General features: G+C 41.3%; 1 protein-coding gene across 2 annotated transcripts in view; it reads right to left on the bottom strand.

Annotated features, from left to right (window-relative positions):
- Nucleotides 1–14,974, bottom strand: part of MACROD2 (mono-ADP ribosylhydrolase 2) — a 946,657-nt gene that overhangs the window by 921,142 nt on the left and 10,541 nt on the right. For both annotated transcript variants that reach the window (XM_061622593.1, XM_061622591.1), the window contains exon 3: nt 1,452–1,559. In XM_061622593.1, the coding sequence (XP_061478577.1) occupies nt 1,452–1,559 (108 nt within the window). The remainder of the gene's footprint in view (nt 1–1,451; nt 1,560–14,974) is intronic.

Here is a 14,974-nt window from a genome sequence, read left to right as displayed (position 1 = left end):
TTAGACTATGACCTCCAGGGTTTGAATCCCCACACAGCCATGAATCTCACTGGGTGACCTTGGGCCAGTCACTGCCTCTCAGCCTCAGAGGAAGGCAATGGTAAACCCCCTCTGAATACCGCTTACCATGAAAACCCTATTCATAGGGTTACCATAAGCTGGGATCGAAGGCAGTCCGTTTCCATTTTTCATATTTTTAAAAGGGCAGTGTTTTCTCATAATATCCTAAGCCTTTTCTTTTATATGTGATTTTTTTTTAAAGCTACTGGCATTTCTTTTCACATTAAACCTTTAGTTTATCAGTGGAAAGCATAGGGTTTCCTGTATACAATAGATAGATATTTCTGGCAACATTCTTAAAAGTTAACTGTTTATATTTTTACACAAGAACTGCATCAACGTAGGGAAAGCCAACCGCACAAGACATTTTGAGAGATTTACCAGCCATGAAGTCACATTGCTTGCAAACTCTGTTGCCAAGTCATAGGAATTTATCTTCATTGTCTTACTGAACTGACACTAACACAGGAGCCAGGAGGGGAGCAGAACTCAAATTAGTAGACTCCACGTCAAAGATTCAGAGATGAGAAAGTTTATATAGGTACAAGTAAGGAGAAGGAGACAGAATGTTATTCCTGTGTTTTCAGGCATGAACTTCCATTAAGGATGAATAATCCAAGAGAAATGTATTGATTCTAGAATGGGATTTATACATTTCAGCAGCATGACACTACCTTAACCTGATACTCAAGGACAGTGTACATAGCAAGGAATACCTTCGAGTACAGCCTTGTAAGTAAGCCTGCAAAGTCTGCCACAAAAGTTTTCTCCTAAGTTGCGTTCTGAGAGATGGCAGAGGAGAAATGGAGAGCCAGCATTAGCACCTGGCATGCTGGAGCAGCTTCCAAGGGGGACCAAACACCCTGGCAGGACCTAATGCTGATGACTATTTCAGGCCCTCCTTTATTTATTTTTCTGGCCAGACACTCCAAGCAGCAGCAGCAGCATGTGGCTGGGCCTAGCCACCTTTCTGATTCCCCATCATCCATTCTGGAGCATTGTGGTAAATTAAAACAGTAATCCACAGTCACTCAGTTCTTCTGCTGTTTGCCACCACTGCCAGATAGGCTCACTAGGGCCACCAAATGAAGAGGGGGCCCAACATCAGAGAGCATTTTGCCCAGGATCCCTCAAAACCTAAAGCCAACCCTTCAGAGAGCTCTATCCCTCCTGCCACAGCCTGCATTTATAGTACTGACAGAATCTGGATTTTTATTTTTTTGGCATTTGATTTGCAATACCCCAGAATTTTTATTTTATTTTATCAGCTCTGAACACATGCAGTTCTGCATATTTGTCTTCCTACACTCTGGAGATTATCCAGATTTGTTTCACTGAAAACTCAAATGTTAAAAAGCTAAATATAGTATGTGAAATATTTTTACACCTACCAGCATTAACTATGGCATCAATCTCAAGCACTGTGATGTCACCTCTGTAGAGGGAGACTTTCTCACTCAGACTTTTCTTCTCCAGCAAAGCTTCCTGGGTGTTTTCTTCTGTAAAAAAATGAAAACATTTTAACACAAAAACCAGTAGCACCATGGACTGGAAAACAAAAAAACATAGTGTACAGTAGTGCATTTTTGTTTTCCAACTGTAAATTTACTACTTTAAATATTAAAATTAATATGTCTACTAATACACCCTTGTGACGTCCTCCCCTGGTTCTCCCTGTCAGGTTCCCACCTGCTTGTGGCTACTGCCTTTCACTAGGCACCACCAGGGATACCACCAGTCCGGACCGTCCTTTATATGGTTTCTCACTCCGCTCTAGCACAGATCTCACTAGATCCCCCTGCTAGGCAGCACCACCAGTCACGTCCTATAACCAATACTCCCAGAGACTTTGCCTGAGTCTCTCTCTAGCTGGTTACTTTTGTGACTGCGTGCTTATGCTGTTCCCAACCCCCTTGTATCTTTATAGATAACGCATACAACTCTGGGTTGCTCTGGATACTTGAATTGTTATTATTCCTCCCTTCACCGCTGCCACCATTAGATACTGTTTCTGTTCAGCCTTGGTAATTACCTTGCCCTCCCTTCTGGTATGTATATCCCCCAGCCAAGGATCAGGCCTTTGGTAAACCAAATAAGTATTTATTAAATATCAGAAATAACAAGATTAGTTTTAGAATGTTTCACAAGCGTATGGTTTCATCTATTCCTGTTTTGTACTTGACTTATTATTAATCAGAACTCCAACTCCCTCTTTCTCCACACTCCTGACCTCCACCCTCAAACACCTTTCTCCACACTCCCAACATCCACCCAGATTCAGCTGTCATTCTTCCATTTATATTCCCAGCCATTCAAACGCTCAGCCAATCATCCAGCATTCTACTGCTCATGTACTCCCCCCTCCTCTTTCACTCCACTTACCATATGTCTTCTATATAAACAGCACTTACCATATTTACACTATAAGCAGGAACATCACAGCCCTCTTCATTTGTTAAAACACTGATACTACTGTTTGTGTTTGCATATAAGCCAGACTTTCAGGCTAATGGTTTACTGTGAATGGGCAGCTTCACTCCTCTACTATCATGAGCAGGATAAACAAACTAGTAAACCTTGCCTTCACATTACATCTGAACTAAGGATTGGGGTTTGTTGCTCCCTAATAAGCCATGTGCAGCATGCCATCTACAAACCATGGCTTGAGGTTGATTACCAATTGTGGCTTGTTTTATATTATTCATAATGGTGACTACTGAGGCAGAATCAGTATAATGGCACAAAACACAATCAAGTAATGTGTGTTATAAAACAGTAATTCTCTTCTTGTAAAGGTGGGGGTAACTGATGACAAATAGCCCCAATGAGCAGATTTCCATCCAAACTTTTTTTAACAGCACCATTAAATAGATAAAGAGGAAACTGTCCATTCTCAAAATAGTACAATTTACAGCATTGCACCACTTCAACCTGCCACATTGCACAGATCATCATACATACATATACAGATTTTATTTATATCTCACCTTTCCTCAAGGGCACTCAAAGTGGTATATTCCCCTCTCCATTTTATCTGCATAACAACCTTGTGCTGTAGGTTAGGCTGCAAGGTAGTGAGTGGCCAAGGTTCAGCCAGCAAGTTTCATGGCTGAGTAGGAATTCAAACCCTGGCCTCCCAGGTCATAGTCTAACCACTATAATACACTGGCTCTCTGTGTTTCAAAGAGAAGGAACACCCTCCAGACTTACACTGCAGGAACAACTCTGGGGAAGAGCCAATTGCAACCCTCCTACAAATACCAAACAAAAAGATTACATCCAAGACAACTCCTAAGACTGGAGACTACCAAGAAAAAAAAATGTTCTTTGCTTTTATATTAAGAGCTGTCATCTTCATTCCCAGGAAATGCGTTTTGCACACAACTAAATCTATTCACTCTTGCAACACCTCTTATTCCACACAATGTGCTAGTGAGTATCAGTTGTTTAGTGCAAGACAGCATTATTGGTGCGAAGAGGTTACAAACATTTTTAACAGGATTTCATCATGCAAAACAGTAGCCTGATCTGCAGACATTAGTAGGTGGCAATGCTAACTCTCAGTCATATAAAAACCTTCACCTGCTGATCTCAGTAGAGTAATCAAGCTATTTAAGGCACAGAAGAAGCCAATAGGTTTCCTGGTGAGTTGGCAACCATAGCTGACTACTACATGTGACCAGGCCAGCAGATGTAGCAAAAGGTTGAGAAATAAGGAAGTTGTTTTTGGGAGCCTTCATGAACGAGCTGCTATGTATGAAGTACAGTAGGGCCCCGCTTTACGGCGTTCCATTTTCCATGTTCCGCTGATGCAGCGGCTTTCAATTAAGGGAAATTCCTCGTTTTAAAGCTGATTTTGCACTTTTGCGGCATTTTCGCGCGGTGCAACCCATTATAGTCAATGGGTTCCGCTTTACAGCGATTTCCGCTTTATGGCAGGGGCCTGGTCCCTAAGCGGGCCCTACTGTAATGCCTAAATTGCCCTGCCTTCACACTGCAATCATGTTACCAGAACCATCAGGAGTTGAATTTAGGACTTTGTCCTTACATGGAATGTGTCCTACCAAAGCACAACAGGCTGTAACCCCACTGGGTACCATGTCCAAGGATCCTGGATTGTGTTAGCCTAAGGATGGGAATAATCGCAGCACATCCAGAAGTAAAAGAGTTGTTGATATGGTTATGCTATATGGATGGAACTCAGGCAACCAGCTACGGATCTGCTTTCTGAAGGTGGAGGGTTGTCTCTAATCCTCATGCCCTATGAATAAATTGAATCCTCCCACTATATCTGCAGTTCTCTTTCAAAAACCCATCATTTGCAAAACAAACTCAAATACGTTTTGACTTGTTTCAAAAACATCAACTGTGTCCATGTTTCAGGGAGAAATCTTTAGCAGAAGTGGGATTTGAACCAATTCCTTCCCTGTCCTAGTGTGATACTCTTGCACCCCAGAATAACGCAGCTCAGTTGTTGGGCTGCTTTGCCTGTGTATTGTGTATTTCTAAAACAAAATTGTTTCTGTCTTCAGTGGCTACGCTTCTTTGGACCTTTCTGGTGCAAAACAAATATTTTCAGTACTGCAGAGCTCAATGGACTTGGGTTATTTGAACTTTTGCCTGCAAGCTCCTAAAACATGATAGCTTCCAACACTGACCTCCAGTAAACAAGACATAGAAAGTCCCCCAAAGTAATGTTTTTTCCTCCTTTACCTGCAACTGTTGTACACCCCAGTCTAGATATTTTGCGACAGTCAAATGGACTGAGTGTCACCAGCTAAGTTTCCACATTCTCTATTTACAATTGCTTTCTCTGGTCAGTTACTAGGGAAACGTTTTAGGTGCACTTCATGAACAGTGCTTTCCCTGCACACATCCCAAGAGAGGTATGAGGACAGCAGCACTTGATTGTGGGGGGAGGACAGGAAGGACCACATTGGGGTGGAGCTTGTGGGAGCAGTTGTCCCTGTTTCACTCTTTTGTTCCCTTCTAGCACTGTACAGCTGTTGTGTGACCCAGCTTTGACTAGAGCAAAGCTGGATAAGGTCGCTGGCCCCAAACAAATTTTCTGTTAAGCGCGCTCAAAGAAATTGGTCTGAAATATTTGATGGAGGGTATGAATTCAATGAATTTAGTATAGATTAGATATATTCAATTAAGTTCAAAGCTTTACTTGAAGGTTGTTTTTATTGGAATACTTGTACATTTTTTTAAGACATGAGAAATTAATTATATGGTTTCCTTACAATTTTTAGATGTTAAAAGTGAAGGTGCTGAGAACTGCTGACATACTACTTTTAACACTTGAACGCAGCACACAAACATTTGTGTTGTCTAGGGATATTGTAAGTTTGATTTCCAGATTTGGCAAGTAGTATATCCATTCTAGTTGTCTAATTTGGCTTTTATTGTTTTCATTCATTCTGTTAGTTAATTTTATGAAACAATGCATTTCAAGAAGCAGAACATTTGCTACAAAAATACAGTAAAAATATTAGAGGGGAATTTACCCCACACCACTGTCTGCTACTTAATGTGGCAAGAGCAAATTCTTTTCTTCTTAAGTACAAAAAACATCGCAAAGGAAAGCAATTACATTTTCCCGGGGAAGCATACAACCAGCTTTCAAGCACACTTCATTGGGTTTTTGCAGTCCTGAAGCCTGTGCAAATGTAACACTCCTCAATTGCTTAACATTATTTAAAAGACAATGTGTGATGCACAGAAATGTATGCCATTTTCCCATAGTTCCCCTTCTCTCATGCAAATAATCTTCCTCCAACCATGGTTGACAGGAATTTGTATATTGCAATTAACTGCTGTTAATTCTAACCACTGTTTGCTTTTAGCTATTATCTTTAGCCATTTTAAACCAGGGCTATGGAGTCGGTACGCCAAACCTTTGACTCCGATTCCGACTCCACCCAAAATTGCTTCTTGTCAATCAAAATTTATTTGGAAGTCAGAGTCCGTACATTTCTACTGACTCCAACTCCAACTCCACCCAAAATTGCTCCCGAGTCCGACTCCACACAAAATTGCTCCCAAGTCCGACTCTACAGCCCTGTTTTAAACCATGATTTCTGGCAATGCTAATCATAGTTAAAACCACTGGAACGGATGTGTAGTCGTCCAGGGTCTCATGGGGTCTTAGATCCATTTCTTTTTTGGGAGCAGTATCTCAGCAGGGTCCCTATGTCTCCAGGATTCAATGAACTAATCAGCATGAAAGGAGAGTGTTAGCCACTGAGAAGAGTCTTCTAACACACTTCCTTGTCCTTTCCTGCTGATTAGAGTCAGACTGAAAGGAGGTGAGTCAGCCAATGAGAAGTCTCTTCTCAGTAGCCAACACTGTCCCATTTCATGCTTAATGGCTCCTAGGGATATATTTGTTGTGGGAGGCAGCATTAACAAGAATCTCATTCTCAAACCAGTAGGAAAAAAGAAAAGACGATAGGAGAAGGCATGACTGTGACTATCATGATGGAACTATGCACTTTTGAATTTGCCACTACACTGCTGCACTGGAAGGGAATCTGGATACCAGGAGTGCTCAGTCCCATAGGTCAGCCACCAAACAATGGTAAAAAGTATTCCAAGTGTAACAGCTGCATAGATTTCCAACAGCAGAAATTGGATGGGAATCATCTCACTCTACACAGTTAAGCAGTGTGGTAGGTTGGGGTACTCAAGAGATCATCTGTGTCTCAGTCATCCCTAGAATTCTTCATTACTTGTTTCTCCACATTTCATTTATACTGTTTTACAATTCTTGACATTCTATTCTTACAATAAAGTTGTGATGTAGATGTTCACTGCTGACAGCAATTCCTTAGACAAGTTATATGATGCAATGAAGGTCAAAGGTGTCAAGTCAAAGGACTGACAATGGATTTATCACACAAAAAACTAACCCACCCCTCACTCCATCAAGAGCCTATTATCTGTATTTGAATTCTCCCTCCTTTTGTCAAATACAGAGTGAAAGATGCTTACATCAAAGTACACATCTGACTGTGTTGTATACAAGTGTGCTGCTGCTCTTGTGCTCTGGCTTAATTAACCTGCAATCACCATCTATAGCAGTTTTGAAGAATGTAGAGGCTATGTTTAGAAACTAACTTCTAGTGCTTGTAGTCAGCTTAAAGAAAGGGTCATAATAAATAAATCAACTAAGAATCAACATTTTCCCCAATAGTTATTTCCAGGAAACAAAGCCTTCTATAGTTTTTGTCTATAAAACAAACATTTGAAGTAGGTTGTGTAGAGGTATAAGCTTTACCCACTGCACCAGAGCAGCTTTTCTGCTCCAAATCCCTGGTGAAACCCTATGTTTTACTTTCACAATACTTTCAGCTCCCCTAAAACGTATTCTGGTAACCATAGTCAAATTGGGGTACAGCTGTTAGTGTGAAAATCAGTTAACAGATGACTGTCACTTTCGCTACATGCCAACTACCTGCCCCCCTGACTCCCTGTGTAATCCATAGTTGCCTTCAGGGATTTAGTGTTTACTTGATAAATTTAGATCACACGAACAACGTGGGTGTCAAACAGTTACTAGCTTTAAAAAGTAAACAGCCACAACAGGGCACACAGAGCTAATAGTATGTTTTGGAGTAACGGGGATGGGATTGTCAGCAAGATTAGGGGCAGAAAAACCATTGAGTCCAACTCCATTTTTCTTTCTTCCATTACATCACAGATGTAAATAGGTAAGCAATTTTTTAAAAAAAACAAAATTCACAAAAATACCAGCAACTAATTTATGTCACATGCAGTTTGGACCAAACTAGGCGGCCCTGGCAACTGAACACAGAAGGGCAAAATTAGAAAAATGAATGGGTGTAACTCCTTGAAGAATAGGTTGTCAGGGAGTTGGCTCCTTTAAACCAGTGTAGAGAAATAGGTGAATGAAACGGCAAGAAACAGTCTTGGATTTAATTACCATTAACGGTTTCAATTGTCTGGAATATAGAAGTATTTTCTTGGGACTTGTTTAGATCTCTGCAGGTTGAGAATGCACTATGGTAGAGAGTGGACTGTAGAACAGCTTGTATACTCGTGTGTGGTTTTGTATTATAGAGGTCATTTGATTTTTAGCGATCCAGACAATTCTGAAGCCAGAGGCTATTTACCTCAAGACAGCAAGAAAAATGCAAAGGATAGCTTTTTTATCTGGGAACAGAAGCAGATGACAAAGCCTCTTTCCCATTCCCCACCTAATGACTTCTTTATGTCTGTGGGAGAGCATGCGCACGGGCTGATCAAACAGCCGCCTTGCTAGCATGTAGAAGCCAGAAAAGAAAGCAAAACCTAGTACAAAAGAGAACTTTTGTGTTAAGTCCAAAACATTTTGCTTTACAATACACCACTAGAGGGAGGCTTCATCAAGAAAATGAGAATCTTTGAGAGCAAATGCTGAAATTTGGCACAACTGTGCAGATTTAATGTTATGGGGTAAAATAAGCTTTTGGTACTGAGAATTTGTTTTGAAAATGCTCAGGGCAAGTTCTATAGATTCCTAAAGTTGCATAAATGTTCAGCATTCCATCAAAGCACGTTAGCTCCAAGAACAAGACAAGCACCCTTTACTACTGGGAATATTCCAGCTTGTATCCAAAGTTCACAAAGGTTTCTCAGGTAAATCAAGTATTCTCAAAGAATAAATTAAACTATTTTTCATTTAAGTAGTCATGCATTATGGAACTTCTGCACATCATTTTTTTTATCAAGTACACAGAAACTTTGGAATATCTCCAAGTAACTAAGCTAGGTCAAATACGACTCCTGTTGGAGGAGTATCCAATATTAGTTATTTTCAACTGTTATAAGTCATTCTAAAAGTCACTTGACTGAAGAGCTACATATCATATAGTTGCAGTAGTGTCGTGGCAAATTCAGAAGTGCAGGATCCCTTCATGTTAGTCATAGCCACACCCCTTCCTTTTTTGCTGCTGAATTGAGTACTAGGGAGTGGCAATGACAGAGAGTCCTGTTCCCCAGCTTTCCAAGTGCTAGTGCAGGTCTTGCTACAGAGTAAAGTTCTCTCCTGTCTGTCCTGACAAGTTAAGAGTGCCTGGAGGCACCATCTTCCTTACCCATGTCTTTGAAGATAGGCAACAAAGAATTCATTAGGTGACCAATGGAGAAGGAAAAAAGAGGACCCTATTTTAACATATATGGGTGGTATTCAATGCTAGTTCCACTCAGAGTAGCCCCACTGAACTTAGACATGCCAAACTTAGTTTCATTAATTTTAATGGGTCTACTCTGATCAGGGCATAGCTGAACACTACCCACTGATTCCCTAAACGAATTTTCCAAGAAGGGGAAAGTTTATTTAATAATTAAACTTCTATCCCACCTTTCCTCACACAAGCCCAGGGAAGTAAACAAACTATAAAACACTAAGAACACCTTAAACCATCTCAAAAAGAGAACATCTTAAAAAAATTAAAGTATCTTAAAAAGCAATTCCAACACAGACACAGTCTGGGATCAGGTCTCTACTTAAAAAGCTTGCTGAAAGAAGGTCTTCAGTAGGCAGCAAAAAGGTAACAGAGATGGTGCCTGTCTTAAGATTTTAAGGGGAGAAAATTCCAAAGGATAGGTGCCACAACACTAGAGTTCATATGTGAAGTATTAGTTTTCCCTGTTTTGTGATAGCCATGGGTGGGCAAGTTAAGGGGGAAACTAAAATAGAAAGACTACACCAATATGTCCCTGTCCTGTGGTAGAAAAAAAACAGTGAGTTAGAGCTTGATTTTCACTGTAATGTAAAGGTGAACAGGTTAACACATCCAGAAGTCAGGCGCAATTATTTTGGATTGCTGGCTCTGGATCCCCTTATCTGAAGGCGACAATGTCACCTATCTCCAAAAGTCATGGGATCCCCTCATTCACCACAAGCCTCAAAAGGCAGAGGTATTTCACGCCCTTCAAGCCTGTCCCTTTTTAATTTGGGTTCCATTGAACCATACTATCCTAGTGTAAAATCTTCCCCTTTTAGGAAGACACTGGTGGGTGCCTCTCCAGGAGCTCTGATTAATCCTGAAGCAAACAAACGTTCAGAGGCGGGGGGGGGGGAGGCAGCAAGGAAGGGATCAAGCTAAAGCTTAAAGAAGGGATTCAGAGAAGATAGCTACTGCTGCTATCCACAGCTGTCCTAAATATGAAAATGCATTCTAAGGATTATTTGGCCAGTTACAATCTCGTGCCTGGCATGTAATGAGATCAGTGCTGGCTTTCACTATAGGGCCTTTCCCGGGTTTACTACAACGATGCTCTCACTAATCAAGAGTAAAGCCAAGTTGCACAAATAGTTCCAGGCAATGCAGAGAGTTCCAGTTGAACTGAACTACTCATGTAACACAGGTGCCACCTAGCCAACAGCCCATCTGGTTTTTCAAAACCAGTATTAGTTGCTGAGTTTGCCCAATAACAAAAGTGAGAAACCCCATGTTAATCTTGGCTTAATGTTCTCCTTGCTTCATCAGGACTATAGTAGCACGAGCACTCCTCTTTTGCTTGCAAGCACCTAAATTGTGGATAGAAATTGCTATTGCCAGAAGAAAATGGTGACTTACAGAAAGGGGACCAGAGTAGATGACAGTCATAAGGAAGCATGGTGACCTAGGACTAAGGAATAAAGTAGCAGAGACAGTTCTAAGCAAGGTTGGGACTGAGGGTAGGTAATAAAGTTACGGGACCACCACCTCTTCAAGACATTAGCAAGTTCCAATGACATGCTTCAAAATCCCATGATGCAGCAACCATGCTGAAACTAAGCCTAGGATCGCCTGGATGGAAGGCTGCCTTGAAACCCTATGTATGTCTGAAGTTTAACTTTATATGCTTTGACTGTAAGTTTCATGATGGAAGAAAGGTGGGATATAAATGTGACAAAACAGGATTTTCTAATAATCAGGTTTTGGGGTGAAGAGGGCTGCATGCTGTTTCTGGAGGAAGTATGGAGATGTAGAGAGGATTTAGCATAGGAACTATGCTAAACTAATTTGAAGGATGCCTTTTAAGTGCCTCTCCACTTAGCAGTAGGTCTATCCAGAACCTGGTAAGAACATAAGAACAGCCTGCTGGATCAGGCCAGTGGCCCATCTAGTCCAGCATCCTGTTCTCACAGTGGCCAACCAGGTGCCTGGGGGAAGCCTGCAAGCAGGACCCGAGTGCAAGAACACTCTCCCCTCCTGAGGCTTCTGGCAACTGGTTTTCAGAAGCATGCTGCCTCTGACTAGGGTGGCACAGCACAGCCATCATGGCTAGTAGCCATTGATAGCCCTGTCCTCCATGAATTTGTCTAATCTTTTAAAGCCATCCAAGCTGGTGGCCATTACTGCGTCTTGTGGGAGCAAATTCCATAGTTTAACTATGCGCTGAGTAAAGAAGTACTTCCTTTTGTCTGTCCTGAATCTTCCAACATTCAGCATTCTTTGAATGTCCACGAGTTCTAGTATTGAGAGGGAGAAAAACTTTTCTCTATCCACTTTCTCAATGCCATGCATAATTTTATACACTTCTATCATGTCTCCTCTGACCCGCCTTTTCTCTAAACTAAAAAGCCCCAAATGCTGCAACCTTTCCTCGTAAGGGAGTCGCTCCATCCCCTTGATCATTCTGGTTGCCCTCTTCTGAACCTTTTCCAACTCTATAATATCCTTTTTGAGATGAGGCGACCAGAACTGTACACAGTATTCCAAATGCGGCCGCACCATAGATTTATACAATGGCATTATGATATCGGCTGTTTTATTTTCAGTACCTTTCCTAATTATCCGTAGCATGGAGTTTGCCTTTTTCACAGCTGCCGCACACTGGGTCAATATTTTCATTGTGCTGTCCACTACAACCCTGAGGTCTCTCTCCTGGTCGGTCACCGCCAGTTCAGACCCCATGAACGTATATGTCAAATTAAGATTTTTTGCTCCTATATGCATAATTTTACACTTGTTTATATTGAATTGCATTTGCCATTTTTCTGCCCATTCACTCAGTTTGGAGAGGTCTTTTTGGAGCTCTTCGCAATCCCTTTTTGTTTTAACAACCCTGAACAATTTAGTATCATCAGCAAACTTGGCCACTTCACTGCTCACTCCTAATTCTAGGTCATTAATGAACAAGTTGAAAAGTACAGGTCCCAATACCGATCCTTGAGGGACTCCACTTTCTACAGCCCTCCATTGGGAGAACTGTCCGTTTATTCCTACTTTCTGCTTTCTGCTTCTTAACCAATTCCTTATCCACAAGAGGACCTCTCCTCTTATTCCATGATGCTAAGCTTCCTCAGAAGTCTTTGGTGAGGTACCTTGTCAAAAGTTTTTTGAAAGTCTAAGTACGCTATGTCCACTGGATCACCTCTATCTATATGCTTGTTGACACTCTCAAAGAATTCTAATAGGTTACTGAGACAGGACTTTCCCTTGCAGAAGCCATGCTGCTCTGCTTCAGCAAGGCTTGTTCTTCTATGTGCTTAGTTAATCTAGCTTTAATAATACTTTCTCCCAGTTTTCCAGGGACAGGAGTTAAGCTAACTGGCCTGTAATTTCCGGGATCCCCTCTGGATCCCTTTTTGAAGATGGGCGTTACATTTGCCACTATCCAGTCCTCAGGCACGGAGGAGGACCCGAGGGACAAGTTACATATTTTAGTTAGCAGATCACCAATTTCACATTTGAGTTCTTTGAGAACTCTCGGGTGGATGCCACCCGGGCCTAGTGATTTGTCAGTTTTTATATTGTCGATTAAGCCTAGAACTTCCTCTCTTGTTACCACTATTTATCTCAGTTCCTCAGAATCCCTTCCTGCAAATGTTATTTCATGTTCAGGGATCTGCCCTATATCTTCCACTGTGGAGACAGATGCAAGCAAAAAATTCATTTACCTTCTCTGCAATCTCCTTATCGTTCTTTAGTACACCTTTGACTCCCTTATCATCCAAGGGCCCAATCGCCTCCCTAGATGGTCTCCTGCTTTGAATGTATTTATAGAATTTTTTGTTGTTGGTTTTTATGTTCTTAGCAATGTGCTCCTCAGATTCTCTTTTAGCATCCCTTATTGTCTTCTTGCATTTCTTTTGCCAGAGTTTATGTTCCTTTTTATTTTCTTCATTCGGACAAGACTTCCATTTTCTGAAGGAAGACTTTTTGCCTCTAAGAGCTTCCTTGACTTTGCTCGTTAACTATGCTGGCATCTTCTTGGCCCTGGCGGTACCTTTTCTGATCTGCGGTATGCACTCCAGTTGAGCTTCTAATATAGTGTTTTTAAACAACTTCCAAGCATTTTCGAGTGATGTGACCCTCTGGACTTTGTTTTTCAGCTTTCTTTTTACCAATCCCCTCATTTTTGTGAAGTTTCCTCTTTTGAAGTCAAATGTGACCATGTTGGATTTTCTTGGCAATTGGCCATTTACATGCATGTTTAATTTAATAATTTAATAGCACTATGGTCACGGCTCCCAATCAGTTCAACAACACTTACATCTCGCACCAGGTCCCGGTCCCCACTGAGGATTAAGTCCAGGGTTGCCGTCCCTCTGGTCAGTTCCATGACCAAATGGTCTAGGGCATAGTCATTTAGAGTATCTAGAAATTTTGCTTCTTTGTCGTGACTGGAACACATATGCGGCCAGTCTATGTCCAGGTAGTTGAAGTCACCCATTACTACCACATTTCCTAGTTTGGATGCTTCCTCAATTTCATATATCTCATCTCCAGGTCTCCCTGAGCATTTTGATCAGGGGAACGATAGATCGTTCCCAGTATTAAATCCTTCCTGGGGCATGGTATCACCACCCACAACGATTCTGTGGAGGAGTCCGCCTCTTTTGGGGTTTCGAGCTTGCTGGATTCAATGCCTTCTTTCATGTATAGCCACCAATACGTCCTTCCCTGTCCTTCCGATATAGTTTATATCCAGGAATAACAGTATCCCACTGGTTTTCTCCATTCCACCAGGTCTCCATTATGCTCATTATATCAATGCTCTCCTCTAAGACCAAGCACTCCAGTTCTCCCATCTTGGTTCGGAGGCTTCTAGCATTAGCGTACAGGCACTTGCAAGCAGTGCTTGCTCATACATTTGAGCCACTCAGACTTGTTTTGGTGCTTACATGATGTAGCCTACATATTGTAGATTTGCAGGAAGCATGAATAAGGCAAAATCTGCCTCTCCAATTTAGAAAAATTCCACTGTGTGCCATAACTGCCACAACTTTTACCAAATATTCAAGTAAGCACGCACAAAATTCAAAGAGAATCTGCTTGAAGCAAAACCTGCACATTCTAAGGTGAAAGGGATGTATACAACGCTGACAGTTAGGAGATAGCCAAGTAGATGAAAGCCAATTCCAACCCAATATCCAGTTGTCTTAAAAGCTTGAAAAGAGTCCCAAAGAAAGGGTCAATAAACCAAAAAAAAGAAACTCCAGGAGAAAAAAACACCCTTCAATATACTGGCACCAGGAACACAACACTGCAAGAAATGACTGGAAAAAGAACTGTAGAGGTGACAGCTGGCAGACCTTTGGCTCATATGTTAGCCAAGAAGCTACAAACAGCAAGGTGTGTATAGTGTTCACAAAGGCCATTACTCTACAGGTCTGTTCTGTAAGAATTTAATACACAAGATCCGCTTTCCACATAGAAAAGCCATTAATATGTGAAAAAAACTTCTAACACCTAGATCTATAAAATAATGACAGCATTTTTTTAAAACTCCAATTGCATTTTTAGTCTTTTCTTGCCCCATTGGTGAACAAGTACTACTGAAGTCTTAACAGACAGCACGAGTAGTAAGAGCTTGAAGTTCAGTTGCTAGGTAACTGTCAAATCAACATTTAGATCATCCTGGAAGGCTAGAAAAAGAACGCAATACTGTTTTCACCAGATAACTGAATAAT

This window comes from Rhineura floridana, chromosome 4, assembly GCF_030035675.1.
Source record: "Rhineura floridana isolate rRhiFlo1 chromosome 4, rRhiFlo1.hap2, whole genome shotgun sequence".
Classification (NCBI taxonomy): domain Eukaryota; kingdom Metazoa; phylum Chordata; class Lepidosauria; order Squamata; family Rhineuridae; genus Rhineura; species Rhineura floridana.
This window is presented reverse-complemented; position numbering and strand designations above follow the sequence as displayed.